We start from the raw sequence: 25,772 nt of genomic DNA, 5'->3' as shown, positions 1-25,772 counted from the left end.
TCCTTAGTAACAGCTTATCTGTCACTCATTTTTACAGTACTTGGATTGCTAAGACATGTTAACACAGTTTCATGTTTTGTCTTAGGAAATGGTCCAAATTTGACCTAAACTGAATCCAACCATAATATTATGAAAACTTTAAAAATCTTATTCCCATGTACATACTATAGTGTTCTACAGAGGGTGCTTACGTGGAAAACTGGGGATCAGGGGACCCAATCGCCAAATCCTGGTGGTGACAAATTATCGTTCACCACCACTTTAATTCAGATTCCACTGGAGAGTCATTTAGAATTTTTCAATGTCAGGAAACTAATCGTTAAGGTGAAACAGTTCTCACGGACTAGATTAGGAGAAACAGAAAAACTTTCAATTTTCTTTTTGGAGTTGAAAAGAAATAAGGCCGGAAATGTGTTTTTTGATTTGAATAATATGTTCAGTATAAATATTCACATTGAAAAATACTCCCCGAGGAAAAGGCCTCAATGCTACAGATGTCAGGCTTATGGCCATAAACAACATCTACGTTCTAACCAGATTCGATGCTGCAAATGCAGTGAACCGCACAGAACAAGCGACTGCAATAAGAAGCCAGATGAAAAGCCAACTTGTAGTTTCTGTGGTGAAAATCACGTCAGTAGTTATAGAGGATGTAAGGAGTATCAGAAAAAATTCTCGAAATTGGAAACAAAATCTGTAACTTGCAAAGAAAGTCCCCTCCCAGCATAAATGATTTTCCAAGCCTGGTAAAGACAACCGAGAAAGATTTAACACGGAACAGCAATATTCCTACAGTAAGAAAATGAAGGAACCCAAAAATGACAATCTCACAAAATTACCCACAGCTCTAAAGAATTCGGCAAACTGGTTGTCTGACAAAAACATCGTAAATCTCATGGAGATAATCATTCAATGCATCGTAAAAATTCAGAACGCAAGAACTCAACTGGAAAAGCTGAAAGCAGGTTTTAAAGCAGTCAACACATTGGTTGCTTTTGCAGAAGAGAAATAATCACCTGACATGCAAAGCCCCACCCACAGTACAATTTCTGATTTATGGACAGATGTACATTATGAAAATTTTACTTTGACTTCCCAGGTTCTATCCCGTGCTCTTTCATACTTCCCCCTTGGACCTGCTTTTCTGCTCAGCATCGATCTTTCGGCCACTTTTAACGACCAGAATTGCCTGACCACAGTCTAGCTGCATTTACGCCCCCAGGCGATATGTGTACATAAGTACAGTACTCCTTACTTTTCCCCACCAAAGTGCCTGTGGCTTACTACTATGAACGATTCGCGATAGCTCGTAGAAGCTGAGACCATATGGCGAAAGATTTGCATTCGTCAGGAAACTGAAGAATGTGTGATGATGATGCCTTTGACAGGGATCAATCTGGACCACTCGAAAATGCGCCAAATGTGCTACCATTATGCCAGGAAGGTATGCTGGAAGGAAGGAGAAAATACCTTATATACACTTACTTCCAAAAGTTAAGCACAGAGAGGAAAATGCTAATTTCCAGAAGCCAATCAGAATTGAAGAAGATGTAATTCGCTGCAGAGGTAGATGGAAGTATGCAAATATGTTAGGAAACAGCCAATTGCGCTTGCATGTCAAGAAATATGCAAAAAAGGCAGTCATATAAGAAGCCAGCTTTATGAAGGGTTACAGAAGTTGATTGTAAGTGCTGATAGAAGGTGTTTAAAACTTTCGTACAATTTGTTTTCAAGACATAGTGTTTCTATGACTTCCAGAAGACGAATGGAAGATTCTGAGCGCTGGCGTGCTGAAGGGCACATTGAAGCAGACAGTCGATCACAGATGTTGCTCTTTTCTTCGGCGTTCATCATTCTGTAATTTCACGTTTATGGAAACAATTCTAAACCACACAGACATTTGTTCGAAGGCCCGTAGTCAGTAGCCCAATCGTTACAACCCCCACAGAAGATCGATATATTGCTATTGTAGCCAAGCGGAATCGCAGAGCTACTTCCACACAAGTGACATCTATGGTTACAGTGTCCATTGGTAAGGTGATATCTGCAGCTACTGTACACCGAAGATTACATATGAATGGACTGCACGCTCGGGTACCTCGAGTTTTTTTTTTTTTTTAAACAATACTAATAGTACAAATTTTATTAAGAAATGTTGTCATTGACAGTTGCATGAAAATACAGTCAAAAGTCGTTAATTCGGACACCCGTAATCCGGAATGATCTATAATCCGGACCTCAAAGCTAAAATCTTTCTGCGCATGCGCCGCATTGACGCATGCGGATAGGCGTTTTACTCGTGCGCGCAAGACATTTACGACTGGCATATGCATCTGCGCAAGTGCAGAATACGTTTTCGCGTGCGCGTTTAATGTATAATGGACGGTAAAAGCTAAAATTATCTAATTATCTATTTCAGTTATTGTTGATAATTGCGTTGTTCCTTAATCTTCAAATTGGATCCGGCTTATTATTTTTTGCAGACTGTAAGAGCAATTTTCTAAAAGTAAGCTTGAACTTTCGATTATGTCAAATAGAATTTCCGATGCTGGAGCTCCCAAAGGATCTAGAAAACGAAAGTATGTTTCGATGTCCATCAAACAAAAAACGAATTGCTACAAAAAATGGATAAAAGCATATCCTTTGTTTATCTAACCGTTCCGAAATCTGTTTATCAGTTTCACGCTGCTCTGCGCAGGGGGGGGGGGCACGTCGCGGCGCGCAATGAACTGGAAGTTGATCTGTCAACACTATCGTTATCTTCAGGGCAGATGTTTTTATTTTAGTCGGCTTATAATTCCTTACTAAATGTAGTATTTAATTTCGATGTACTCCGTCTTTGATATGATTTAAATCAAATTCCTCGTCATTATAAATATCACGAATACAAATCACATAGTTTTCTGGTTGCAATTTTCTAATTTCGGCTATGAGTAAGGTATGCTTTACGCATCCGCGCGTTAAAAGAAATGTTTAATAAAGTAAACAAATAAATATTAGGCTTCTTTTTTGGTAAATTTGGATACCCTTTAGATCATAATTGCTCATTATTTTATAAATTACGGTTTCATATTTTTAATTTTATAATTTCTGCATGCCATCTTACCAGATTTAAACTGATGATCTATAATCCGGAAAAATCGATAATCCGGAATCGCCGAAGTCCCGACGAGTCCGGATTAAAGACTTTTGACTGTATTATGAAACTGAATTTAAATGGCTTACTTTGTTATTAGCAATGCATTATTATAATTTAGAAGAGGAATGAAAGATTTTTAAGTTACATTGTAACCCCACGGCTCAACGAGTGCCACCTAGTGGCCGCGGGACAAAACACCAGCCAACAAAGACTATAAGCAGTCAGTCAATGTACGGGAATCATGGACTGTGCATGGTGTTCCCCCGAGATTTACTTTGTAACTTATAATTATAACACCCCTCAATTGTAATGTTATATCTTAATTGTGTTTTGTTAATTAAAACTATTTAAAAAGGCCAAGTGAGTCTTTTGTTCATGTTAGTTTTGGTTATAACATGAATTAACAGCAGTTTCCTATTTACATAGTCATTTCACGTACATCTAACTTTTTTAAAGTGTAATATTCTATAGCAAGATGAGTATCAATTGGATACATATTTATCTTCAGTCCGATCAACGACCGAGAAAGGAGAGCTTAAACAATGACAGATCTCCAGAAATTCTGAACAAGAGGCTGTTTCAGGTTTCCGTATGTGCAACATATTCTATTGTATATTTTGTTGTAACAAAATAATCTTAATTCTTTGGAAATATATGAACTTTTTTCTATAAAACTATGCCAATCCTGAACCTTAGATTGGCTATTTCGCTTATAATTTGCAATCCAAATCGGTTTCGCTTCAACAAATCTCCAAATTAATGAAATATGGCTGTAACTCAGTGAAACGAAATTACATTTCTTAGACTGCATCACTTTGTTAGTTATCTTTTCTGTCGTAACATATGATTCTGATTTTATTTCTATGATAGCAGTTCTCTTAAATAGTTTTAATTTGCTGATATTAACAGTCATTTTAATTGAGGTGCAGCCACATACACACTAGGAAATCACTCAACCGTGCTTCCTAAATGGCGTTTCAATAACATGTTTACAGAATTATACCTTCCACCCTTTTCAATCAATCAAAGAAACAATTTTTCTAATGCGCCACATGACGCTACGTTTTGCTAACGTAGACACGAATTAGATAAAGCAAAGCAGTGACATCACAGTTATCACCATTATTAATCCCTTTCCTATTTCATATTCTGCGCAATTATATTCCAGGAGTTAACAAACTTAGCCAACTCTTAAAATTACAATAATTTTTATACCCTTTCCTAAACTTTTCTTCTTGCAATTTTTCTTTCTTCAGTTTGGCTTCTGAGAGATTTCCAATGCATCCCACGGTTAAGTGCTGTCAATGACCGTCTCTTTTCGGCGGGCATCTGGCAATTCCGTACTTCGATGTTTGCAAACATTTCAATGAGTTTTGGTACTGTTGAAGTTGTCAGTTGCAATACAGATACTTTCTGACTGCAACCTGAATGTTTCCCTTTAACATATCTAACTAGATGAAATCTGAAGAGACTGGAGATGTGATCTGGAGAAGCCCTTTTAATGATATTTATGATATTTTCTTGAGAAGAACATTAACCCCGTTGCAAATGATATCACCCACGTTTAGCTAATTAAGGCATTCGCAAACAACAGACCTCAACATTCCATGAAGCCTGAAGGAAGAGGGTATCCACTTCAAGGTTTTCGTTGACACGTTATACTGTAGACATGTCTCAAGATATGTAGTACAGTTTACATTTGCCGATATCTGAATGTTCATTATTAGTAAATATTAATTCGCTGTAGCCTAAAAAGGAAACACCAACAAGATAATCATAGTAAGACGATAGTAATTTTAATAACAGTTTAATCCGAAAATTATACTGTTTGTGCTCCGCATTTTAGCGGTAACATAATAAAGAAAGATGACAACTAGATGAACTGACAAGGGCAAATTTTTACTAAACATACAAACTGTTAAATTCCAGTTTCAGATGAAAGAAAAGATTAAAAGTAAACTTTAACCTTTTGGTTGGTTAATTAATTAACGCAAAGTACAGGAAGACATTGTTTAACCTTTGGATACCGCTTAAACTTCCAAATGTCTAATAAATCCGGAATCGGATTGGACTGGTTTACTGAATTACCGCAAAGCATACCAGATCTTTTTGCCCTTAGGACGATACTTTCGTATACTCTATAGAAAAGAAGTCTGTATTTAAGTTACACCCCAGATAAACACGAAATCCGCTAAACCACACAACAAAAAACAAAATCTGGACAGAACTACCAGTTTTTCATGGCTTTAGCTGCTTGGCCAGGAATTGTAATCATTTGAATAAACTATCCTAACATAGCAGACACATACAATCTGTCCCAAGTGCTGCGAAGTAAGAGAATATAATATCCGTAATCATCTATTTATGACGCTTTTGAAATATTTTAGCCTTTAGAGGAAAAAGCAAAGATTAATATAATATAGATTTAGCTATATTATCCGAAATATTCCATAACCTGAAGCATTTTCAGCACGAGAGATTGCACATATATATGTTACGATACACGAGTGATTGCATATATTATATGTTATATGCACATATATATGTTAAGTACTTCTGTATGAATAAAAGAGTGCATACTACATAGTTCTCATTAAACACCATCCAAATTCTATATTTTCACATGTGTTCAAAATAAAAATTATTCCATACATAAAGCTGGAGCCGAAAAATTAAAAAAAAATAGGCAGGACACCAGGATTTCACCAATAGTTCTACCTCACTAATTGTGAAGCGCCGCCCCGACTTCGAGGGAAAACACCCCAAAGGCGGTCCAAGGGTGTACATAGCACTCAAGGGGACTTATGACTTGCCGTGTATTCTTGTTTTTTTTAAAAAAAGTAAACAGCTAAAAGGTGAAATAGCAGGTCAAGAAATGTATGACAGTAAGCGCAACAGAAGCCAAAAGTAGTTGTATTTATAGCAGTTTATAAGGCATGGCTGTCCGAAACGCCAAGTTCATGTTGTTTTTTTATAGAGATCATCATGTAAATATTGGAGAAAGTTTTTTGGACATTTTAAAAAAGAAGAGGGCAGAAATTGTCATGCCGTATAACATTCACTTCGTCACGATTGCACACTAGACCACACGCTAAGGCATTGATGCTCTCTCCTGCTATCCAACTATCGTCTGTATATTATATCCATGTCTAAAACCAAATACAACCGCACTATGCTTGACGAAATTTAAATTCATCCTCGCTTTTTGCCAATTATTTGTGACTTCAATATTTTGAGCTTACTTTAACGTTTAGTTTACTCCAACATCATTGTATTTTATCCGTGTCTGAATATTGCGATGGATGCGACGAGGTTTGCAATCACCCGCGCTTCTTACTAGTTATTTGTGGCTTCTATGATTTGTTTTCACTCCAACGCTTAACGTCATCAACATATTTTTATTAATTACTACTGTATCATTGTGCTATTGGTAAGAATTTCGATCATTATTCTGTTGTGGCTGGCCTTGAGCATTTTGGTGATGACGATTTAAAACGTGTCGTAATGAGTTTAGCCAACGGATCACTTTCCAAATACCTGAGAAAGTGCGCGAAACTACGGTTTTGCTTGCATTAAACTTTTTTTGAGCTGTCTGTTTTTCCCGAAAGATCTAATCATGGTCGTTAGTCATGCGTAAATTGGTTTCAGCGCCAGTACTTGTTTCATATTAAAGTTGGAAGGCCTTTTTTAAACTGTTGAGTGTATTTCGTAATGCTTTAAAAATATCCTATTCGAATCCATATAAATGCCGCCAAAAACGGGAGGGCTCCTAGAATTTCAGTTTTTTAAGATTACTTATTTAAATAGGAATAAAATGAAAACTGGCTATTAAAATTTGTCTGTTAAATGAACATTGGTTATTAAAAAATATCTGTTTGATGTGTTTTAGCATTTCCATTAAATTTATTTTCTTATAGTGAAATTCTTTTCCTTTTTAAGTGACGGGGCAGAAATAAGTGACGCAAAACTTACGAATGTATCTTACAATCGCTGACATCTTAAAATGGAATAAATACGGTAAAAGTTTTATTCATATACAGCAGTGTTCGAGCTCGAAGATTTTCTAGTCAAGATAAGTTTAATAAAATTGCAGGAAGGCTTGTATTTTCTCTCCAATCACCGGACGTTTCACGCCTTGAACCTTTTTCCTCCGATAACAAAAGGGCTTAAAATCTGGTAACCCTTCAGTTTGAACCTGTAAACAAAAGCGGATTTGCTGAAATAGATTGTAAAAACCTGATTGGTCCTTCATTAGCGACATTTGTTATAAATTTTTTAAATTTTTCGGCTCCAGCTTTATGTATGGAATAATTTTTATTTTGAACACATGTGAAAATATAGAATTTGGATGGTGTTTAATGAGAACTATGTAGTGTGGTGGTGTATTTAATGATGGCAAAGCACACTAGGGCTATCTGCCTAAGGGGAGGGATGCCTTTCGTGGAGGACTTTCTAAGGGAAACTGGCTCGTATACACGTTACACATGGGGAAAACCACGAAAACGCCCATGCAGCCAGCCCGTTCGCGGGATTTGAACCTCGGACCGAAATACCAGTGTTCAGCGACTTTACCGCTCGGCCGCTGGTGGGCGAGAACTATGTAGTATGCACTCTTTTATTCATACAGAAGTACTTAGCATATATATGTGCATATAACATATAATATATGCAATCACTCGTGTATCATAACATATATATGTGCAATCTCTCGTGCTGAAAATGCTTCAGGTTATGGAATATTTCGGATAATATAGCTAAATCTATATTATATTAATCTTTGCTTTTTCCTCTAAAGGTGAAATCCTGGTGTCTATACCTACACTTCCTTTCCGCTTGGAAAATGCCTTTTTAACAAGCGGAAAGGAAATAAATAACTCTTTTATCAAATGAGATCTCACCATTTTTAATCAGCATAGTGTTTAAGCACAATTTACAAACATATACACAAGTTATCCCTCTAGGGAATGAACTTGATAAATGATCTGAATAGTATCGAACTTCGCAGCTGACAGTAGAAATAGGATCGGAATGGTAAACGCGACGCGGTGGAAATGAATAAACATGAAACCGCAAAAGTTTAATGTCCCGACCTATAGCTAAATAATTCACTAAAATTAAAAGCTTGGGTGCGACATGGTACACTTCATTGTGTATTACAAAAGCCTCAACAAAATTTTCATGCAAAAGAGTATCGGATTATAACTGATTTCATGAATACTCTGACTGCCGCGTCACTCGTATTCGGGTGACAGTTCTTAGTACTGATCAGGTAAAGCAGGTATTTGAAAAAATGTTTGTTGGCAACAGCTAAATTCATTCCATTCACTAAACTGAATTGTGCTTTCTTCGGTATCAACTTTTCTTTCTTCCTAAACAACCAATGCTTGTAAAATTTGATCAGTAGTATCTATACTACATTTGCTATCACTGCATTTATCAAGAGGTAATTTTGTTTAAACTATCTTTTTGAAAAATCTCGACTGCTCCTCACCGCCGATACTATTCGAATTTTTGTAAGCCTCGCAACAGATTTCTTCTTCACTGCTATATGGATTCATTTAAAAATTACTCTTTTTCTTTTAGACATTGCAAAAAGATGAGGCAGCAATTTTAACACAAAAAAATTTCAACCATTTGTAACTAAAGAAAAAATATTTGGAAAAGGAGAAACAATTTTCGAATTTCACATGCTTTCTTAGATATACACTGCTTTTGAGGAAAGATTTTAAACTGAATGCATGTCCCAAAATGTTTCGTTTTAGACATTCTAGACTCCTAGGAATATTGATGCAAGGTACAGCAGCGCTCATGGCCTAAAGGAGATTTAAAAAAAAAAAAAAAGTCGCGTAGCACTCAACGTGTTAAATCAAATCTTCAAGTGATTTTATTTTAAGAAAGAACTGTTAAAAAAATCTTCACAAGGAAAACGATTTGTGATAAAATGAGAAGACTAATCACGCACGTGCGAAAATTGTGAATGTTTTTAGTTATAGAACCATATAGGTAAAATTAAAAGGTATCCAGAAAACAGAAATGCCAACATAAATAAAGTTCCATATATTTTCATTAATCTTATACGGCGCTCAGATATAACTAAAGATACGTTGAAGTAAATAATTCATAGCTGATCAAAAGATCTCGACAAAAGATATCCGAGAAAATAATGATTCTAATAAAACAGCAGAATGAAATATTAAAAATGCAGTCATATTTCGCGCTCATATAGACGAGTGGTACACAAGCTGCCGGGCAAAGAGTTAAGATTTTTCGTTGAGAAAGTATTATGTGAAACAGGACTTGATTTTTCTTTCTATCCACTACCACCAAGAGAGAAGAATAAACACGAGAACCTGGATTATTCTTCTCAATTCCTTTTCCGAATGGGTTAGCCATAGGGCACGTTTTCTTTACAGCAGAACAGGTTTCATTTTCTATCACCATAGGAAAGATAGAATTGTTGGAATTATTGGCGTCTGAAGTCACTTCTGTTGTTGTGTGAATAACTGTCTTGATCCCATCATAATTTAGATCAGGTTCAGGAATTCATGACGGTCAGGATGGAAAGGGTTTAGTCGTTGGGATAGCTTTGGCCAATTTAAGATGACAAACTAACTCCGCCATAACATTCAATGCACAGCATCCCAGGAAGGCGGATTAAACGATTGTCCCTACTACTCGAAGAAGCTCTAAAATATTTTAAATGCCACCATGCTGCAAAAGTATTATATATTAGAAACATCCATGCCTTAAGGATTCGAACCCGGGCTTAACGCTATGGTAGTCAGCACCATTTGTAACCATACCAAACAGGGCGGTGACGTTCGGTTACTTCTTCTTCCTTCAGCTTCTTTTATAACATAGTTAAGCCTACCGCTGAAGTTCTAAATCTCTCAATTCGGGTTTACCTCTTCACTTTAGTTCAATTCAGATGAATGGCGCGGGAGAAAGAATTTATTTGAAGTACAGGATGGCCCACGAAAAAGTAGCCGCATTCGGCGTCAATAAGACAAAATGGACACATTTTTCTCACGCGATGTGCACAGGAGTGAATAAGACAACAAATAAAGCTGGAAAATTTACTGGGTAGTACGAAATCGTCAAGCAAATCAACAGACAAACAGAAAGAAGCTAAGGTCTCCTCCAAAGAGCGTGGTACAGATACTTTAGGTCGGCTACTTTTTGTACGCCACCCTGTATTATCTCTGGAGAAAGGCTTATATTTCGGCGATGACAAAATAGGAAGGACAGTTACAATACTGAGCGAACACTCTTGTTTTAAAATGACAAAGCATACTGACGGAATTCCATGTTAACTCGAGAATTAATTGATTCTTGTTTTTTAGTGACTGAAAAGTTTTATGAATTCACATGGTAATATAGTGTAATTATTCTATATAAAATATAACTGATGTCTTCTTAGTCTTATACCACATATATCAGAAATATAAGTGATGATTTATCGCAGGGTAAAAAATAATTTCACAGAAATGCAAATTTCACACTAATTCTTCAAATAAATTAATATAATCCAAGTTTTCTAACATAAGTATGAGAATTCCTCTAAGAACTTTCCTTTTCCTTTGAATTAAAATTTCAAACAATTATGCTAACAATACCCAAATCAATCTAATTTTACTATATGTATAGTTATATTTCTTTATAAGATTATTAATGAAGTCTGAATAAAAACATTTATTGCTGCACACTCTGACAATACTGTACAACTTCGTTCACACATGGTTTTAAAAGTCATAAGAGGTTTAAGTCGAGCTTCGTCGGTGAGCAACCAGCCCTCGCTACGTCACAAAAATTGGTTTCAGGATTTTGCCAATTTTTCAACTTTATACTAAGTTGATTTAAGAACAACCAATCAAAGCGAAGCAAACATCGGTCGATGGTTTCGCTGAGTTGGCTACACATTTACGTATGCACCACTTTCCCTTCCCTGACTCTATGGCTTAAACCCTGCTAAACAGGTATGAATAGACTTAGTGACTTTTATGCCCTTCTTCAGTGTATATTGAAGAAGCAACAAACCCACTGAGGGCCCTAAGCTGTAGGCTACTTGGTTTTTAAGCACAAATCCTTGTCTACGCTTGCGAGAAGAAACATAAAAATTGCATTCAGGGAAAATATTCCCCACTCCTGCTAAGGCAAGAAATTTATTCAAACGACCTTTCAGTAGCTGTTCTCATTCTCTTTCTTTCTTTCTTTCTACGTCACCCTCTTTCATGTAATTAATTAAAAAAATAAATATGTTTGAAATTAAATAATTTCTTTTTCAGGCATATCACACTATGATACTCTGGTCGGGAGATAAGCATTTCTTAAGACTAAATATTAGGAAAATGATCTTTTAAACATATTGTTCCGTTTTTCTTTTCTGACATCAGTTGTTACGTTATTTTCTTCCTACACGTTCGTACGGGGTTCGTGTGGATTTGGAGTGAATAACGACGACACTTGATGATGAAGTATTGAAACACACTTTATTCACCAATATCAATCAGGACAGCTCCAAAACACTTTTACAGTCGTCGAAGATCTACTTTAAACACGCTGAAGCAATCAGCGACACAGCCTTCACACTGTCATGCAATAACGGTGGAAACAGCTTCACTGAAAAGCACCAAAGTACAGCTTCCCGACTCGGTTCGGTCGTTCTTGGAACTCCACGTACTCTCGAGACTCTCCACGCTACAACTTGCGATGCGCTCGACGACACACAGAGCACAGCTCCCGACTCTTCGGTTCAGTCGTTTCCGGAGCTTAACATACTCTCTCGACGATGCACTAACCGCGATACACTAAAAGACTCTTTGATGCACTCGACGACCCCCTCGGCACTCGCTGCCAGGCTGTCAACTCGATCGACTCCGCACGGACTGACTAACTGGAGACTAACTATCTCGCACTCGACGAGGAACACAATCTCGCCGCCTCGACGAGACACTCACTCGATCGACTCCGCACAGACTGACTAATTATCTTGCTAGACGAGGCGCACACTGACTGCGGGCCAGCAGGATTTATATAGCTTTCAGCTTGTGTTTGAGAACATTCTGGGCTAAACAGGTAAGAATTCGTTCCAGAAGGTTCTCCAACCGTCCATGGTATATCGCCAATTTTGTCGCCAAATGTGGCAACCCTGCTTTTCCCTATGGCAACCCTAAAACTGCTTTGCGGGGAAGCTATCTTACCGCGCCTGTACATTTTGTAACAATATCTTATTTTCTGCTTTTTTTTTCCCATTTGATTTTCCATCTGATTTTCTGTTTTTTTCCATTCACCATGGGAGTCCACCGTGGGCCTTCTCAATAAATCTTTACACCTTTATATATTCTTAGCTTTAAGATTCGTTTCACATAACGTTATACAAACTGCTTTTCAAATACCGCACAGTTCTCAAATAAATAAAAAAGAAGTCTTTGTTATTTTAATAATCCATTTCCTACTTTTCCCTTTTGTTTCAAAGAATAAACAACCCAAGAACGCACTTACTCCTCATTACCAAGGGAATGGTTCTATGCGAACTTTGACCTTCCACACATACATATTTTTATTTCCTTTTATTCAAAGTCAATTCTCTCCAATCATTTTCAATAAAGGTGATAATCTAATTTACACCATCATCTTCCCGTCCGAATCTGAATTATTCTTTTCGTTTTTGGCTTTCTAAAATATTTTTCTTCGCTGTATTAATCATCCAGCACTCTACACCCACCACGTATCTGAAGATTGCTTTTCCGAGTTAGTCACCAAGATTAATCACGCACTTGAAAAATTTCTTCAATGTACTCTTTATCCAATCCTACCAATATGTTATTTTACCCTTCTAACGCAAACTGAAACCTTGTTCATTTCATCCTTTTAGAGTCCAAATGCAACTAGGTTTATATCATCAGCTTAAGGACATCTCTACCACTACTGAGCATTAGCAGGAGTTAGAAGTCGTTAGGTTGATGATACACATTTGTTGATACACCAAATCATGATCTTAATCAGTACGAAGAAACTTTTAATAAATGCTTCTTACTCGAAATTCATGAGATAGGTGATTCTGATCGAAAGGAAAGAAAACACAACTGAATGCCTTACACAGTTTCCTGAACAAATAAATTACACTCTCAAAATAAGATCTGCATAGAATTTCAGATGCATTATAAAGAAGTTTCTGTATTAGCGTAAATAAATATTTTGGCATTAAACAGAGCACAGTTAGCCAAGCACATCATTAAAATAAACCACATATTGCGTTCAACAGATTTCAATACGTATTATATTATAAAGTCTACCTCTAAAGGTGCGGATATGTAAAAATTTCTAATTCTGTAGTTAACTGAAATCGTTTTTAGTTATTAACAATGACGGATACTGTTCCGATAATCATTTCTTAAAAGAAATAACATATGGAAAGGCACGAGACGAAAGCGAAAGAGATATTTTTGTCCAATGATGAAGATCATGGAAGACAAACACATTCACACATGCACTGGATGTATAGATATACTGTATATTTTGGCGTATAAAGCACATTTAATACAAAAAATACGATCGAAATTTACGGATGCGCGTTATATGCCGGGTATAATAAAAACGAAAGATATAATAAAAAAAAAAGGGGGGAACCTAAATACTGCTTATTTAAAAGAAATAATATATCTATTAGGCACATGACCGCCCGGTGGCGAACCTGATAGTGTGTCGCGCAGCTGCACCACAGGTCCGGGGAGCGTAATGGCAAACCGCACATTGAGTTGAACAATGTTAAACGAATTTCGCTTACTGCGCATGCCCAAAAGAGAATTTGGCGCAATTTTTAAAAGAAGATAATTACAGTATATGGTTGATATTGTGTTATCTTGGCGTAAACAGTTCGAGGTTTTAAAACGTGTCAGGTTGTAAGCTGCTTCATTACTTGGAGTGTAAATGTCGATTGTAAACTACCCAAATTTTCTTTTAAAAAGGATTACAAAACAGGAAACATCACAAGATATACTTCTGATTATACTTCTGAGGAATAAAAACAATTGAGTATTTTCCATACGTTCCATTCATATATACTTTAAACAAATTAAGGTTTCAATCTAGTTTAAATTACTGAATTAAAGGTTAAATAAATTATTGTAAGTAAATGAAATAAACTGTTGCAATCGTAAACAGTCGATAAGACCTACATGATGAACAGGTTTGTGTAGGGTTGCTTATGTTTAGTCGCCAGTATTTTCTCCCACACCAGCGATACACCACTGAGCATGCACAGTACGCGAAATTCGTTAACATTGATCAACTCAATGTGCGGTTTGCCATTAAGCGTCCGGGGTTCTATCCCCGGACTGGGCAAGGTTGACAGCCTTTCATCCCTTGAGTGGGTCAATAAAATAAGTACCAAGTTCGCTTGGGAACTAAAGACCGGGGGGTCCTGCGACAACTGACCACTTACACAGAGCATATGCTGATGCAGTCCGGGGTCCAAGGGTCAAGAAAACAGAAAAAAGCACTACAGGCTGTGGCCCACTAGGGGGGGCTGTTGCGCCATTGAGTTTAGTTTATAATCCATACATAAATAATCATCATCTGTACCATCTTTCACCAAACCAAACATCCTTGAATGACTTTGCATTTGAAAACAGCACTCTGTTGTTTCATTTAGAAGAAACCATATTGACTACTATATTTAAAAGCAACACTATTACTGAATTTCAACTAAAGCAAATTCCATTTACTAAACCTTAGATCTTCACTTCAATATCACGGTTTCAAATGACTACACACAAAGAGAAAACACACGCGTAATTACGAGAATTCATTCGGGTTGGATGCGCACTCTTCTCCCAAATTCTGCCCCACTTTTCTCAAAACTCTGGAATAACATTCTTGTGTACACCTGCACTGAATACAACCCATGCTCTTTGCGGAATTATTTACTCCCCCTAGCATTTCGCCGTATACGTATTTCTTCCCCTTATCGTTTGTCAATTCAGTACGCGATTGTTCGAATGCCTGGAAAAAAATCTTCGAATCAATAACTTAAAAAATAAAAAGCATCCCACTTGTATCTCTCAGGTTTCTTCGTAAAGAAAAGGGTGCGCGTTAAATGGCGAATATATCTAAAAATTAATGATTGTAGTCTGAAATTAAAGGCACGCGTTGTGAGCCGGAGTATACGGCATATATGCGTCGAAATTCTCTACTTGCCCGTTCTTCCCTCACGTAACGCTCTCCTGTTTCCACATAGCATTTATACGGCTTTGTCACTTTTCATATATTTATACAGCTTCTTTTAATACATTTCCCTACTTGTTTTGTCCAGCAATTAAATCTGGGTTTTGATGGTTTGGTGTTGCAAGCAACTAATGAAGGTATTTTATTTTATTTTATTTTTTTTTTAACTTTTAGTTACCCAGAACTCTGGGCTTGGTTTCTTGTAGTTCGTTATTTATAATCGTGTTCATCCACTTTGATTTAATAGCTGAAGTCTTTTTTTGGGGGGGGGAGTGAGACATGGCCGGGTCGCTGAATGTCTCCGTTTGTCGGTGGAGCCGGCGTGGGTATATTAGTGTCATATGGAGAGCTTGCTCTGTAGGTGGACCGGGCTGTGCCCAAATTACTCCTTTCCCTACCTCTAGCTAGTAAAATCAGGCTTTACTGCTTTAATCCTATCAAGACCAAACACAGAAACCGTCAGAATATTTCTGAAACAGAAGATTTTCGTTTGTCTTTATGAAAATAACCAAACATCAAATGTTTAGTCTAGCAGCATCCGGTAGGAAGATCTCATTAACAATTAATTATAATTTGTAAATTTAATTTTAAATTTTTTATTTATGTAGTTTTATGTTATTTTTTTAATAAATTTTCTGTCTACTATAAATATACGCAAAGTACAAATTGAATTACAAGTGTTTTACTAAACCTTCGCTCAAAAAAATTACTTTGTAATTGTACTAAATTAAAGAAAAGGTTTGACTACTCCTGCTCTGGACAGTTTTAGCGGAATATATCTATCTACATCATTTCCAGAAGAAAGAGGAAGGGCTGGATAGTTTGGTTTATCTGATTACGGCAAAGCGTACTGCGGCTATCTGCCCGGTGATGTCCACTTTCAGCCCTAGAAGTTGAGCTAAAATGGAAAAATTGTGGATTTTTAGCAGAAAATTCCCCCCTCCTCACTTTAGGAAACCTTAGTAGAGGGCTTTCTAAGGGAAACTGGCTTGTATTTACGTTATACAGAAGGAAAACGAAGAAAACGCTCATACAGATTCGCCATGATTCGAACAGACAGAACTACCAGTGTTCAGCGCCTCGGCTGCTTGAAAGAGGAACTTATCAGCTATGAAGTCAACCCAGACAAGCACTACCTAAGTCACGAAATTGTAATACTGCAGTCAATTATCTTCAATATCACAAATAACGTTTCATCATCACAATATTGTGGGAAATTATCAAAAGAATTCAATCTCAGAATATTTTTTTCACACTAGTTCAATACTACCAGATAGTTACCGATAACTGACAGAAAAGCAACATAAAAATAATAACTATGTGGCTTTTCAGCTTGGCAACTAAAACGCTGGTGCGAAAAGCAAAAAAAATATATAAAAATATAAATCTTATGTATTTCCGTCACGTTCGACTGCAGGCAAGATCATCGAAGATTCAAATTGTTATGAAAAAGGTCGAGGACTGGAAAAATTACTCTGATTCCGGGTCAGAGGTCCATTCACCGAAAAGCAATTAATAAGAGAAGAACTTACAAATTAGCTGAATTAAAGGAAACAGAAGCAGCAAAAGATCCACACAAAATGGTGGCGAAGACTTAATAACAAACTCATCAAGAAAGTATGTCAAGGATAGAATTTTGCTCACACACAAAATTGACGTAGCTTCAGAGGATGTGCCCGTATATTCAAAAAGGTAAACTGAATCGTGCAGGCGGGACGTATAATTTAACGAATGAAAGCAAACGGAAATGGTGATGATGAAGTCAAATGAGTGCACACACACACCGGGGGGTGGGGGGGGAGACATAGCTGAGAACAATCAGAATGCCAAAAAACATATTTTAGCAGCTGAAGCTTAGTAAATATATTTACTTTTTAAATTGCTATTCGCACTAAAACAGATTTCATGTACAAAAAGCTCATACTACATTCATCTAAAAAATACAGCAGTTAGAATTGTGAGATCTAATAATAGAAAAAATGATCACAATAATGCGCATGTGTGGAACGGGGGGGGTGAACACAGTTTAATTAAAAGTTAAAAAGCCAAATACAGATTCGAAACATAGCTATGATGTGTTCTCCATTATTCACATATTGAATGGCCATGTATGTAGGATTGGCTAATGACTCTTAAAAGCTCTCATATTTCTCTCAACCAATTCTTAAAAAGGTAAGTATCCTACAGTATTCACTCTGATAAACAGTGACGCTTTTTAAGACGGGTAGGTCCCCCATAGTTCCAGACGATTTTGATTTTTTGTGGATGTCGTCGCCTCACAGAAGATAACTACTGGTGATGCTTAATTATCCTACTGAAGATTTTGGAATCTGTTAAAAAGAAAAATACACTAATTTCGCAATCACCTCATTAAAATATATATGTTCCATCTTCACAGTTTATGAAGACTGATATTTATCCATGCAGAACGAAAATATTTCCGAAATCTTAACTTAATGACATGATGTGCAACTTAAAATTTTAACCTAAGAGTTGTAGTGATTTCTTCCAAGGCAACGGCTGGAAGGAACACTGTAAATTATATGAATCTAAGACATTGACTCATCAGAAATTAATAAAACATATGCAAAATAAAAATAAATGTTGCGACGATTCGCTGTCATTTCATTATAAAGTACTCACCTTAAGTTCTTTAAAGAAAACACTATTGCGAGCCCAGTCCACTTGTGCGAAGAGGGACTGGTCGATTACTTTGCACATGAGTTCAAACACATCCACTTCGCATTGGTTGTATGTCTGGTTTTGTAAGAGGCCGAACAATTGACTCTGCCAGTCTTTGTCATCCGGCATGGACAGTTGAAACTCTCGGATGAGATGGGGCACCTTGCCACTGCCAGCCAACAGCGCAACGGGTCCCACACTGCTGAGAACAAGGGGGCTGACATCACCGTAATGGTAAGGGGGCTTGGGAGATCCCGCCGCAGTTCCGGCGTTGTTAGAGGCGACGGGATGAGGTGGCGAGGGCGCACGACCTGGTGGCCACGAACTCACCTTGATGGGCTCGACCGGCGGGCCGGCCACGGACAGCGCAAAGTGCGCTGCGATGGTCGAGTTGGTCTGCGCTGATGTACATAATGGTGACGGGGAAGAATCTGGAGAACTTGTGGAGGAGCTTAATTGAGGAATTTGAATGAGTTCTTGTTTGATGTTGGGGTCATTGGAATACATGGATGGAGATGGCAAAGCAGGTGGTGGTGGAAATGGAGGTGGTCCCACAGGAGCTACTTCATTCCCTACGACGCCTTGGCATTGTGCCCTTGCAATTTGCTTTTGTCTCATCATTTGAAGCTTGCGGGCTCTGTCTCGCTTGTACATTGGGCCAAACTTGTTCCTTCCACCACGCATCCGATCGGCTCGTACAGCTAAACAAAAATAAGAAAAGAATTATTTTAAATAAGCAGTCTCCCAATTTTACGTTTAAATAACATATACTTTTCATAACCACGAACAGTAATTATTCCCATACACACATTAAATACTACTATCCGCATAAACGTATCAGACAAGAGTAAGCAATTAAACCAGACGCATAATAACTGCACATACATTAGCAAACTTCTTTCATAAGAAATCCAAGACGTATGAAGATTACGTGATCCAACGGATATGTAGAGATTAGCGCTTAAAGAACTAGGCACTATTACGCAAGCTTTATAACTCTTGTTAAAGTGGTTAAGATTATTAGAACTAATTTTTTATTCGACAAAAAGACTTCTTTATCGAGTTTGCAATACAGAAGTAAATAAAACTAAAACTTTAATTATAATTTTTTAAAATTGATTTACAGGGAAGAAATTCTCGACTTCCATTCAATTTTGCTTTCCCTCTCGTAATAAACACAAAACATTCATGATCGCAAACGAAACTTTCAATTCCACAATCAAAGTGAAATTACCAGACGTTCATAAATTAAAGTTTAAAAGCAGAAGTAAAAGGTAACATTTCATTGAATTCCATCTCAAATCTGTAAGGGATGGTTATTTTCATGTTATGTCCTGATGTTTACGGGTTTTTTTCACACGATTTAATAATGCACTTAAATATCATCAATACTGATGACAATGGAACTAATAATTAATGGCAAAATAATTCAAAAACGAACATTTTTAAGGTTTATTTGCTTACTTTCCGAGATCGAGAGGAAGGCAAGTCCGTGGGCAACAAATAAAATTAGTTTACCTCCACGTGTGCTAATGCTCATTACTCATAAAGGAAACAAAAGGGAAAATTGGTGTTATTCTTTGTACAGACAGCACTTGCTTCATTTAGGTGCCCCCTCCCCCATTTTTTTAAAAACGCATTGCCGCAAATCGTGTTACGTTATTGACTTTCTTGCGAAATCTTTAATCTGCAGCCAGAAGCAATCAACCAAACATTTTCAAATTCGCATGATTACCATCGTACAGACAAACAAGAGAAAAGCCAGCTTGAATGCCGATGGAAGAGAGAGGGAGGCTGAAAATCTTTATTTCTATTTAGTGGATTTTTATCTCATTATCCCACTTATCGGAAGGCCCGTTACGACGATGAGAAAATAACTACAAGTGGTTGGCCTTGTCCCACTTTCTTTCACGGATGTGTGAGTGCACGGACGACGCCAATGACCATGGAGGGGAGGTGGACGAAACTCTTTCATCTCACTCTCTCTCTGCTTATCTGTTGCCATCCCTCGGGCGCTCAATTTGTTTTTATTTCTTTCAATTTACACGAAGCTGGTGAAACGGTATGACGCATGCTCATTAGCAATGGCTAATAACAGAGCTAAGGATAACCGCGGAATGTCCGAAGTGCAAATGCACTCATAGCTGACAACATAAAAGTAAAAAGTCATCAACAGTAGCAGTCCCTGCTTACCACACCACCTAAGACCTAAGCATGAGGACTCGAAACTCAAGATCAACTCACTCAAGATCAGCCTACTCTTTCTGTTTTTTTCCTACAAAACGCAAAACTGCGGGTTTAAGTATAAAGTCACCAGATGTTGACTGTTCATTTACAAGATGGGGGACAGGACCATGAATTCTGAGTTATATTTTCACCAGGATTTCGGTATTTCTGGATAAAATATGCTATTTTCGCATGATAGCGGGTTACTCATTTTATTGACACACTTTCATGACAGATTCAGGGTGAAATTCTGCCGGTTCGCAGCGGTTAAGCAGAGCCGCTTTTTCAGTTACATGAATTGGTTGTTAAATAATTAATCATATTTATTTTGGTAATTTATCACATAGTTAGAACATAATTATCTCTCTTATGCACAGAACAGGTTCTTAAATTATCCGAATTAATAAGTGTTTACTCTCCGTCTCGAATAAATTTTCGTGAAACAAGATATTTTTATGCTTCTTTTTCTCGACACAAAGTTTGTCAACAAAACTGCATGTATAGCCAATCCTAAATTAATGATTAGTTCAGCGGTTTTTATATGCCATTAGATTCGAGGGGGGGGTTGCTCTATCGTCCTCTGTGATTAAATAAATGTTTTAACTGCATAAATGCGATACTGCAAAGCAGTTCTTACGCTAAGCGCGATCATTCTTGAATGAATTTTACACTTCTTTAAGATGTTGCGGTAAGAAGAGATGCAGCGACAACCATCTAGCCACTCAGAGATAGCGCATTCGACGCATTCAAGATGAAATTCCCGTTCAGAATGAATCAATTTTAGTTCATATTTAATCCCTATTGGTTGTTAAAAGTTTCCACTAATAAATTTGAAATCATTATTCGGCTGAAGTGTTATGTACAACACCTCATCATTTAGCTTTGTGCAAGAATTGTATGACAGTCATTAATTTTGAAATGGCGTAGTTTAGACGGACTTATTAAAAGCAACTAATATTTTTAGGATGGAAGGAAATAACCAAACTAAAATGGAAAGCTAAGGTATTATTGTAAATTGATTAGAATTTATATTTAATTGTTGTTATTGTTTTAATCGTAGACGGCCCCCCTTTCGGAGAGGAGATATTCCCATACATAAAATTTAAATGTTCTGAGGGTAATCGCTTTTGAGTTATGCGAGATACATACATACGATATATATGATATTAAGTCTTAGCAACAGAAAAACCTTTTTAACGAAAAAAACATTCAAGCTGTAAAAGAAGAGAAATATCACGAAATTTTGAACTAAAAATAGCAATCTTTAAATATTTAAACAGAACATAAATTCTGGGTAGTATTACATTTTTGAAAATAATCACGATTTTTATGCCTCCTGAAATTTTAATGCAATCTGGAAAAAGTTCAATTTAAAAGTCCAGATGATAAATCAGAATTGTTCAGGGAACGTTTTTCAAACTTTTCTATTACCATATAACATGTAAAATAAAAACGTTTTGCATATTAACTTTCGATACATTATAACAAATTAAAAAGAATGTACAATATTCTAATTTTCTTATTTATAATTCACCTTTTAACGTCATAAATACTGTGATATTCTTTCAAAACTGTGATAACATTCTTAATTATAGTTCGATTTGAATTCTTTATTTAAACAAACTGAAGGCTTCACAATTCCTATAAACAAACATTTCTATCCAAAATTAGGCAAATTCTCTTTTGGCGAACGTTCCACTTGCAGTTAGTTTAAGGGTGCTTGAAAAGGCCTGGTAAATGACCTTTGAGAAGTGCATTAAAACATCCTATAACAGTTTAAAATATATATACACATATAGCGTATTTATTCGTGTATTTTTCTCTCGTATATTTAAAAAATTTTCTTCTCCCCAAGGTGTTTAGACACCAAGTTGCCCTAAATATTAAAATGGATCCGCCCCATTAATGTCTGTTTTCGTCTTACTAATTAATTTACCTAGGTATTTTGGATGCATGGGCTCTGATATATGAAGCAATAGTGAACAGCTTCAAGAAAACGAGGATATTTAATGCTCTTGATGGTTCTGAAGATCACTGCACGCGGAAAGACGGACAGAACGGTCGATGACAACGGTAACAATAGAGACGATCTGGAAGCTACAGCAAAGCCGATGTGACACTTGCGCTTATCATCCGTACGAGAACATGAAATTTTCTAACAAATTCAACCAGTTGCGGACAAGTGACATTTCTGGACAGCTTGTCATAAACAATCAATCAGTCTTATGATTTACTAACATGATTTTTTTTTTTTTTTTTTTTTTTTTTTTTTTTTTTTTTTTTAAGTAGTGTTTATTCCTGCTTCGAAGGCAGATTTCTGATAATTATAATTCTCTTTCTTGCCTCCACGATTTCTCCGAAACCACTGGTCAGAATTTCAAAAAATATGACCAACTTTGGGAAACTTTAAAAAGTGAGTTTAAAAGAAGAAGCAACTGCTACGCCTCTCGCCTAAAATTTTAGAGATAATCTTTAATTATGTTAAGAAATCGATTTTGAAGCTATGAAAATGAAATAAATAAATAAATAAATAAATAAAAAAATGTTTCAGATTTTAAATTACGTCCAAAGGGGCGTTTTTTAACATTTTGTGTGTTACCTTTCTTTATTAAATATCATGTTCCTCGCACTTAAACCATAAGATCCAGTGCAACAGCAATATCGCAAAATAGTTTTAAAACGAGCATATCTTTAGAATTTCCGATACAGAGATTCACGCGCTGGAGATAAAAATGTTTTTTCTGCACAACGTTGCCATTGCTCGCTTTGAAATCCTTGAGTTTGTTAATCAAAAATTCGTCAAAGTTTTAAAAAATAGGAAATCGATCATAAAACAAATTTCAAATTTCAAATTTGGTCTTCCACATGCTCATATTCGTTGGAGGATTACGTTATTCAAAATTCGATGACTCTATGTACCGTTATTTTATGACAATGTGAGAAATATACATACATTTACGCAGATTTTCATTATTTAATTTCTTCAAATATAATGCAGGACTCTAACATTTTATGGCAACAGTTTGAAAAGTGAACCGACATTTATCCGTCCGACGCAAAATGCCAAAACGAAACTAATAGTCCTTCGGGATTCAAATCCCTTTGGACTAATAAAATGTTATTTTTTAAGAAAACATACTTCGGTTTATTTTTAACGTAGGTCATTTTTAATTGTCATTATATTTCATTATATTTTCTACTTCTGAGGTGTGGAATTAGCTAAAAAAATTGGTTTCTTTACATAATGCTGCGCGCAATACACATTACAATACCATGGATGACAAAGATATATAAAGTAAAAGTTGCAAATATATTAGTAGTAATATAACACAAGTATACGGAATAAGTATACAAAATTTCACGCTTGTAAACCATTTACAAAGATCTATCTTTAAAATATATTGTATTTGGGTGATATTTTAATATTTTAAAGATATCTGACTTCTTAATGTATGTATCATTTTTTTTACACGCTTAGTTAAAATCTATATTTGAAAAGTCCAATAGCTTAAAATTTTGTAAAGCCAATTAATAACCAATGTTCCAAGCTCTGACAAAATACTCAAGAAAACGGTTTTTTGGGGGGGGGGGGCGGGGGAGCGGAACTGTTACCAGACTATGCAAAATACTATTACCCACCCAGCAATTAATGTTTCCGGTAAGTGTCCCTACTCTTCGATTTGTGGGCAAGTTCCACTAAACCAGTGATCCGCAACCTTTTCTCACCTGCGACGCACAAAAAATCTTTCTGGAATTTCGTGGCACACCAAAAGCTAATGTATATATGTATTGATTTATACACAAAATTTGCAATAAATTTTTGTTTTTAATTTGAAAAATATACAATTATAAAACCATAACATATTTATTTATATGCAATCATAATAATTATCAATGTGATACCTGCGCTTGCTTCAATGAACACAAAAGTTTTATATTCGGCTCAATATCTGACAACGCAACACGAAGTTCTTGGTCAAGATCTTTTAAGCATGACCGCTTATCATTTTTAATTAATAATAGAGTTGAAAAACTTTGCTCACATAAATATGTCGTAGAAAATGGAAGTAATGTTAAAATTGCTTTTTCGGAAATATGAGGATATTCTTTTTTTAATAAAATTAAAAAACAAAAATTCTTCAATTTGATTGGTTTATTTCAAATTAAAAAAAAAAACAGTTTTAGAGCTATTATTTTTAATTAAAATGGTCTGAAACCAATATATTTCGTTTAAATTTATGTTTAAAAAAAAAGTTATATATTTTTGAGTTCCGAGTTATCAAGGAAGTGCCGAAAAAATTCAAATGCTGACACACTTACAATCACACACACAACAGTGAAATATATAAAAACACTTAAAATAGACATTATTAAGGAAAAAAAATTGTCATTGTGTATTAAATACATGATAAAAAATTGCAAAATGTCAAATGCGTGTATTTGATTTCGGCACACCTATATCCTACTCATGGCACACCAGTTGCGGAGCACTGCACTAAACCACAGCAGATGACACAAATAGCAATTCCAGCAGCATTAAAAGATGTGAGGCGTACCGAGTGGTATAGTGGACAACAATAGCCACAGGCAAGACTCAAGATGCAGGGAAGTAGACGTTAAGGTATCTTGTTAGATACTCTAATGTTAATATTATTGTGTAATTTTATTGGAATGTAAGTTTCTTTTAAATAAATAATTTCGTGATTACCAGTAGTTTTAGCCATGAATACTTTTATTTGTTATGCTCACACCGTAATCGCGACCTTCAGAAATCAAATTATTGGTATATAGTATTTTCCCTCTCGATTTTCCAATAATAAAATAAAATAAAATAAAAAAAAAAAAAAAAAAAAAAAAGAGAGAGAGAGTGAATAGAGTACTCATTTTTATAAATGGTAGAATTAAACTATTCTGGAATGAGAGGTTAAAAGGAACAATTAATTTAGAGGTAAAAATACTCCCTTGATTCTGAACCAATACTCCTTAGGACATACTCTTATACATTTAGTTATTCCTTAAGTAATAATAACATTAATTCATAATAATTTTAAATCCCCCCTTTTTTATACTTTTCACTTTTTAATTACATTACCGATATTCAACTTTATTACTATTATTCAGTTTCTTAAATCATTAATATATATACATATGTTTTACTCATTATAATAATATTATTTCAATCTCATTATAGTAATATTATTTCAATTTATCTATGTCGAGATTCAAGACATTTTTGGAAGGGGGAGACTGACAGGTGGAATGTTAGCATCCCTAATACCGTACCATAAAAGGGTGTACATACCGTTTCGTGCGTACAGATTCCTTAATAAGTCCGATGATGGATCGTTAAAATTTATTTTATAAAAAGAACACTTCAGAGTTCTGGAACTTTCCACAGAAATACTCGTACAGGTTGTTCACAGTAACACAGATCAGCAGTTACACATCAAACTACTAAGCACGTTAAACACAACGTAGACAAAGCGCATCTAAAGGATGA

At 35.9% G+C, this 25,772-nt stretch overlaps 1 protein-coding gene across 2 annotated transcripts in view; it reads right to left on the bottom strand.

The window, feature by feature from the left end:
- ftz-f1 (ftz transcription factor 1) overlaps positions 1–25,772 on the bottom strand; it is a 287,571-nt gene that overhangs the window by 50,636 nt on the left and 211,163 nt on the right. For both annotated transcript variants that reach the window (XM_035349952.2, XM_035349961.2), the window contains exon 3: positions 18,008–18,747. In XM_035349952.2, the coding sequence (XP_035205843.1) occupies positions 18,008–18,747 (740 nt within the window). The remainder of the gene's footprint in view (positions 1–18,007; positions 18,748–25,772) is intronic.

Source organism: Stegodyphus dumicola, chromosome 5 (assembly GCF_044657685.1).
Source record: "Stegodyphus dumicola isolate Sdum_Otavi_A_Nest chromosome 5, ASM4465768v1".
NCBI lineage: Eukaryota > Metazoa > Arthropoda > Arachnida > Araneae > Eresidae > Stegodyphus > Stegodyphus dumicola.
Note: the sequence above shows the minus strand (reverse complement) of the source record. Positions and strands in the feature narration are given on the sequence as shown.